At 41.6% G+C, this 6631-nt stretch overlaps 2 protein-coding genes across 3 annotated transcripts; one reads left to right on the top strand and one right to left on the bottom strand.

Moving 5' to 3' along the window:
• Positions 1-196: 196 nt before the first annotated feature.
• On the bottom strand, positions 197-4445 carry LOC129591324 (uncharacterized). Of its 2 annotated transcripts, none has more exons than XM_055486942.1 (11): positions 4197-4445; positions 3860-4031; positions 3530-3601; positions 3336-3380; positions 3117-3221; positions 2986-3021; positions 2766-2849; positions 2328-2703; positions 1805-2270; positions 1525-1738; positions 197-609 (listed from the first exon to the last, which is right to left on the bottom strand). In XM_055486942.1, the coding sequence occupies exons 2-11, from the start codon at positions 4016-4018 to the stop codon at positions 394-396; spliced, it is 1773 nt and encodes a 590-aa protein (XP_055342917.1). In that variant the 5' UTR covers positions 4019-4031; positions 4197-4445; the 3' UTR covers positions 197-393. The 2 variants fall into 2 exon arrangements, with proteins under 2 accessions (XP_055342917.1, XP_055342916.1); XM_055486941.1 differs by having other exon boundaries at positions 197-612; positions 4197-4443.
• Positions 4446-4706: 261 nt separating this feature from the next.
• Positions 4707-6253, top strand: LOC129591330 (39S ribosomal protein L43, mitochondrial-like). The gene is made up of 3 exons (XM_055486950.1): positions 4707-5141; positions 5404-5510; positions 5706-6253. Exons 1-3 carry the CDS (start codon positions 5017-5019, stop codon positions 6053-6055), a joined length of 582 nt encoding a protein of 193 aa, XP_055342925.1. The 5' UTR covers positions 4707-5016; the 3' UTR covers positions 6056-6253.
• The last annotated feature ends 378 nt before the right edge of the window (positions 6254-6631 follow it).

Raw genomic sequence — 6631 nt, 5'->3', positions numbered from 1 at the left:
CTGCATGGGGTTAACTGAAAAAGGGTGTGATACATTTTGCTCAAATATCTATATTTAATGATGCACAAATATAAGCCAAAATAATCCCGAAGCAGAAATTCCAAAATTTCACACAACGATAAGTCAAACAACCTATGCTGTGTAGTAATATGTTGGCACGCTATGAAACAACGAATGAACGTCCGACCTAAAAGGGTAGAAGGTCATCATTTCGATTTTCCAATATGCTTACAATATAGAAGAACAACCCATCGCTAAATAAAATTACGGCATTATACCAAACAGTTATGCTGTACACACGAAAATCTTAAAGCAAAGCCAGCCTGTATAGCGTCATGATAATAACAAGATTACGTATTATAGGCTGCCCCATGAAACAGTGCCATGTAATTCTCAGCCACACCGATCGAAATATTCGCTGATGCGCAGGCTAAATGTGTCGTGGGTCATCTGTTCACGTGTCCATTCTGCGCCAATCTGATCCGGAATACCGTATTCCTGTAGGTACCACATGATTTCTTCCGGTGTCACGTTCACTCCTATGCTCGGTGGTGGGCCACGATGGACACGAGGAGGCACTGGCGGTGGGGCCGTTGGAGTAATCACCGCCTGCTACATAACAGCATAAACCAATAATTATCAAACCCAAGGTGACGAGCATTTTACCATATACGGTGCGATGTTAACTGCAATATTTTAACGTACCATTTCTCAACATCAATATAAAGTCGATTTAATGTAAACCAAACGTAATTCAGTTTTCAAAGAGAAGCGCGTTATGAACCTCAAAAAGTCCTCACGACCAGGGGCTCCACGAGACCCCTGACGACCTCGGGACATTTTTTTAGAGCAAATCTGACCTCGGGATAATTTTCAGCGCATTTTTTTGATATAGAAACCATTTTTCAAAATTTTTTTCGGAAGAAAAAATTTCTGACTGCCGGGGCCCCATACGCCCCTCAAATACCTTGGGCGGTTGCAATGGCGCCACAAAAACAGCTTTTATTTTGGCGTTTTGAACACTTTTTCTAGTTAAATCAATATCGCTGATTCTGAATATGCTATCAGAAAAATATTTTAAATCGAAGAAAATAATTTTTTTTCGATAAAAACAAAATTTTGCAAAAACTATCCAAAAATTTTAAAACTTTAAATTCGTCTTTCGTATAACTAAAACAATTTTTCTGACAACATATTCAGAACCAGCGATATCGATTTACCTAGAAAAAGTGTTCAATAGGCCAAAATAAAAGCTGTTTTTGTGGCGCCATTGCAACCGCCCATGGTATTTGAGGGGCGTATGGGGCCCCGGCAGTCAGAAATTTTTTCTTCCGAAAAAAATTTTGAAAAATGGTTTCTGTATCAAAAAAATGCGCTGAAAATTATCCCGAGGTCAGATTTGCTCTAAAAAAATGTCCCGAGGTCGTCAGGGGTCTCGTGGAGCCGCTGCTCACGACCATGGGTAACCCGTTCTCTATTCCTCTTGTAATAAACCAATAACTTTTGTCATCAGTGCAACAATACCTCTGAAACACTTTCCGGAATTACTTCATTATCAGAGGCGACCAAGTTCTGTTGCTGTTGTACTGGCTCCTGAAGGAGAGCTTGTCCCTCCGACTGAGCACGGCGCTGTTCATAGTCGCGGATAGTACGGGACAGTGTCTCCATCGACTGCATAAACCCAGTCGCAATGGACGAAGCCGCGCTTAATAACATGGTTCCAAGATCAGAATTCGGGCTACAAATGTAACAATTCTGAATGACGGTGGTAAACAGTGGTGACAGCAATCACACCACCACTTACCTGAACAGATTTTGTTCGTCCAGTGGTTGCATAGCGTTCAAATTTTCCGGTAGAGCGTCCTGGCTAGGAACCGCCTGCTGCACGCCTTCCACGGTTACAGGGACATCTCCAACATCACTTTCTCCTTGAATACGATTCGTCTCTTCCGGTTCAGCGACGTACATGGGTTTATATACAATGGTCTCCTGGACATCATTAAGCGGAATCGGTTCCGCGGCAACAGAATGGAAAGACTGTTCCATAGATGCACTATTGTTCTCCTGTTGTTGATCTTGTTCCTGAAACGCCTTTGGAGTAATTATTCCTTCACCAGCCCAAGAACGCAGATTAGCATAGTCATCCTCCTCTTCTCCGTCAGTTTCCACGTACACCACGGAGCCGGTCTCACTGTTCACCTCCACATCTTCAGTCTTCATGATTTCGAATTCGCACTGTTGTTTTTCAGCATTGACCTTCTCCTGATTGACTGCAAATCACAAATTCCACTGGCTTGAACATTCTGCAGCAGACAAACACGCATTACCTGGGTTAGCATCAAATCCCAGAAGATCAAACGACTCCGGAGGAGTCACAACCACAACACTTCCGCATTCCGAATTTGCCGGGGTGGACAGTGCATTATTAAGTCCGCTGATCCACTTTGGGACGTCGGCTCCACAAACCATACGTGGGATTGCCTCCTTGGAATCATTAGGAGAATTATCGGGACCATTTAATGCCACGATAGAACCGCTATCGAATGATCCTGATTTCTGGCTGGCAGCTTGCGGCGGCGACGTGCTGGCGATTGAAATCAGACTTTCAGTCATCTGGGAGCCAAATAAAGACAATTTTGAATCTACACTAGTCAGCATTTCATGGAAACGTTGGTCTAGAGAATCCATCAGTTCTTTTTTCATCTGTAAATAAAATGTATGGTATCTCATGCATCATTAACTTTTGATTAAGAAGACCAAGATACCTCCAGTGCCCATGGAGGACATTCGGTTCCACTGCCTGCAACACTTGCGTTGGTACTCGCACTTGTCGAGGATGACGCGGGATCCTAAATAAACGCACTGTCATTTTCACATTAGTCACAAGTTCACAGCCAGCGCATACGCAGTGTCATATTTATTAAAATATGAACCGTTACACACGAACTGAAATGACGTCACCGGACACACTGAGATAAATCTTACCATTACAGCCTTGTTGATTTCATGTTTCGCGCCCATCTAAGGATAATAACCAAACGATGGCGAATTTTTTCCTTTTCAGAATTACCCAACCACGAAATTAAAACGCCGCATTAGAGAAATCATAAGCGTACCGACAAGGTCGAGACCAGTTTCTTCAACTCCAGATTTCTGTCATCTTTGACGGCATGCAAGACAAATCGAAGAACTTCCTTGCTCTTGCGAACTGTTTCGACAACCTGTGCACAGATGGGACAGAATTACATTATTATTTGTGCATTGTCAGAATCGAACAGCTTTGAAATGAAATGAGTATCTCCATGTTAGCATTGTCACTGTGACTCACTGATTACCTTCATGGCCTCCATATAACTGCGTCGGTCCACAATAGAAATACCCTAGAAAAGAATCATTGGTTCTCACTAGTCAGTTCAGGATTTATTAAGTAAAAGAGCAGTGGATTCGACCCGTTTTGCGTTACTTATCGTCATATCAAGTCTAAACTTTAAACACGAATAGAGAATGAAATATAATAAATGATTATCACCTTGTCATGGGCACAGGCAGCTTTTGGAGGCAGTAAAACGATTTCCACAGGAACGGGCGCTAATCCGGATAACTGCAAAATTGATAACAGCTGATGGAAGCACATTCTTAGTACTGAAACTGTAAATAGTAACAAGTTTAACACAATGTCATCACGAAGAAATTCTATTCACGAAGAAATTCTATTATAATAAAATATAGATATGAAATACAGAGAAAACACAAACACAATGGCAAATCAGGCTGACCATGAGGAGCGTAGAATATATTATTATTATCACTCTACAGTACGATGTCTTTATAATATCGGATAACAGACTAAATAACTTACCACTCTTTGCCATTGTTCCCAGCCATCGTACGGGTTGAGGCTAATTACGAAATTTTGCGGACCAAAGCGCACAAATGCCATCAAATCCTTAATCGTGTCCGGAGATTCCACCGCCGAGGAAGCCATTTTATTCGTAAGAACTGGCTTCTTGCCTTGCATTACTTTCAACTAACTACAGCAACAAAATAAATAATTACAGTACGCAGAAACGCACTATAAAACCACTCCTGTTGTTCTTTTTATATTTTTAATCATGACTGAGAGCTGTACTCGTTCAGCGTGCACCGTATACGTAATTAAAATTTTAACCGAAGCCACTGCCAGCCCATAGCCGTACCTGTAGTAATGCTCAAATGCTTGGTCAAGGAATGTCTGCTGTTAATAGCCAAACCTTGTCGCCGTTAAGACAAATGACGAACGACAAAAACAACCAATAATTTCAGGATGAAAATTAAAAGCCAGCTATAGTACAGTACAAGTTCGAGCTTTCAAGGAAAACGATGGCAAATGTTGGTGGAACAGGACTGGAAACTTCTTACTACATCATTCTATGAGCCAAATGAGCGAGACAAGTGCGCTTCACTGCAGCCGTGTTGCACAGACCTTGCTTGTTCTCTCCTTGTTGTTTGAAATTTCAAAGCGCCTGGGGCGGTCTGCGCACAGTGCACACAGCGCAGCTTTATGAGTCATCATGCCGAAAGCCGAGCACGGGTGTCTCATGATCAGCTGGTGCAGAGTAGTCGCCTTAAGCCTTAGGTCTCTAGCCTTCCTTCGGTCTTGTGAAGCGACCGAAGCGAGCCAACTCAGTAAGATCTCACACTTCTTTAAAGTGTTATCCACATTCCACATTTTACTCTTTTAGTACAGTACTTTAACTTAAAATATACGTTAGTCTTTTCATTTATTTTGTTCCGGTTTACGATGAGTTTAGTGTATGAGTGATAAGTCGCTACTTCATTCGAGTTGTATTCTTAATTTTACCTTGATTTTTGCTGCTTGTGTTGCTTAAAATCATAATCTGATGTTTGCACAACTTCAAAGGAAAACGTTTAAGGATTTCTGAGTTCTCCAGTACTTGTGCTCCCAGTCGGGATTTAGAGACGGAATCTTGCTGCAGTCTGCAGAACCAGTAATACCGCGTGAAATTCCCCGTTAGAATGATAAGCGATCCTAAAGGATATCTGAAAGCGATTTTACAGAATGGCCTTGGTCGATACGTGTGCCAGCTGCAGAGGTTAACTTTCCGATTCTGCAAAGAACAGGGAGCGAGTCGTGGAATGAGGTAAGAACTGGCACCGTAGTACTTACTTATGCCGACGCGACTAAAGAATGCTATCTGGGTTTGAGGGAAACTAGAAATGCAGTCGCTGTAATATGTGATGGATCTAGGAGAGCAAGATTGTGTTTTAGTGTTACAACTTAAGGAGCGTAGAGATTCTGTAGAACACCGGTTCGTCTGGTGCACGAAATGTCGCTGAACGCCCGGACAGAACGGAAATTATTTTGGTTCGGTATGGATTGATCAGTGTTTTGATGCTTTTCAGAGATTTCATCGAGTACGACTTACTAGACTTTGCGCGGCGTAATCCGGGAATCGTAGTTTATCTGCAGCCCAAGCGACATCAATTTCCGAGATTGCACGCGGAATATCGTAAGTAAAAATTCGCTTATACAAATTTAGAAAGTGCGTGTATGGAGTGTACTGGTATCAAAATTTGTAACCGAGGATGACTGACATACCTGTGAATCATGTTGGCGTTAAAATGTGAAACAGTAAAAAAGTACTCAGTACTTATAGGATTGGCTCAGTGTTTTACCCGATACACCGTAAACGTTTTCCTTATAGTGAACGGTCGGAAAGAAGATTTGACTGCCCCGAATTACAGTCGGGAGGAAATCATGAAATGGGTGGATTACATGCGTTGCCGTTCAGGATTTGAGATTGTCAGATTTATTAAAGACCAGACAACTCACCATCCCTCCATTCAAGGCCCGTGGCATCCCTTTACTAACCAACCGACCGATTGGAATTTGCTAACGTTTCCCAACAATGAGCACTTCCGAAAACCCACCGGGACCAAGACCGCCACAGAACTTGTCTTGGAGATTGCTGAAAAAGGCGGCTTGGACAATGTTAAAGTCGCCAATCCGGACGAAGAACGAATCGAGACTTCGATGAAGGTGCCGGCTGTATAATACGGCGCCGTTTCTATCGTCTTTTTGTTGTTTACGTGCTAACTTTGTAAGTATAACGAGCAGATTGTATAATGTACAATGCAATTGAATGATTTTTGTGTCCAGTTATAAATTGGATTGATGAATGCTTTCACATTAATTACTAACTCCTGGTTACTGAGTGCTAAGTAAGCACTCAAATAAAAGTGAAAAGCTTAACTTGTAGTTTGGCTACCTTTCGCCCTCACTAAACAAAAAGAGAATTCTTGTAGAATGGTCAGCTAGTTACTGTATAAATAATATTATCTGAAGTTATTATGATTTGTAAGCATGTACAGTACGTAAGTAACAATAAATATCCCAATAGAAAATGCAGTGGACAATTGAGTTAGTTCAATGTTCACGGTACAAAAATTCGTTATTAATATAAATGTAGATATTTTGATAATAGTAAAGTACATAAGTACTGTACACGCATTTTACATGTGAATCATTGAAAAGTGAGAAACTGACTGTGAGAAACTCAAAAAGTTTTAAAATTTGTGTGGCACAATAGCTCTACAAACATTGCGCCCTGAGGCGGGTGCGGTGATCCGA

This window comes from Paramacrobiotus metropolitanus, unplaced genomic scaffold, assembly GCF_019649055.1.
Source record: "Paramacrobiotus metropolitanus isolate TYO unplaced genomic scaffold, Prichtersi_v1.0 Parri_scaffold0000045, whole genome shotgun sequence".
Lineage (NCBI taxonomy): Eukaryota > Metazoa > Tardigrada > Eutardigrada > Parachela > Macrobiotidae > Paramacrobiotus > Paramacrobiotus metropolitanus.
This window is presented reverse-complemented; position numbering and strand designations above follow the sequence as displayed.

What these genes read in the sequence shown, in the direction of transcription:
- LOC129591324 (XM_055486941.1), bottom strand. Translation starts at nt 4,018, where the DNA reads ATGCAAGGCAAGAAGCCAGTTCTTACGAATAAAATGGCTTCCTCGGCG. An exon ending in GTCCTCCATGGGCACTGGAG is followed by an intron (nt 2,704 to 2,765) that starts GTATCTTGGTCT and finishes TTTTATTTACAG; the next exon opens with ATGAAAAAAGAACTGATGGA. An exon ending in TTCCGGAAAGTGTTTCAGAG is followed by an intron (nt 613 to 1,524) that starts GTATTGTTGCAC and finishes GCTGTTATGTAG; the next exon opens with CAGGCGGTGATTACTCCAAC.
- LOC129591330 (XM_055486950.1), top strand. Translation starts at nt 5,017, where the DNA reads ATGATAAGCGATCCTAAAGGATATCTGAAAGCGATTTTACAGAATGGC. An exon ending in GGAGCGAGTCGTGGAATGAG is followed by an intron (nt 5,142 to 5,403) that starts GTAAGAACTGGC and finishes GATGCTTTTCAG; the next exon opens with AGATTTCATCGAGTACGACT. An exon ending in GAGATTGCACGCGGAATATC is followed by an intron (nt 5,511 to 5,705) that starts GTAAGTAAAAAT and finishes TTTTCCTTATAG; the next exon opens with TGAACGGTCGGAAAGAAGAT.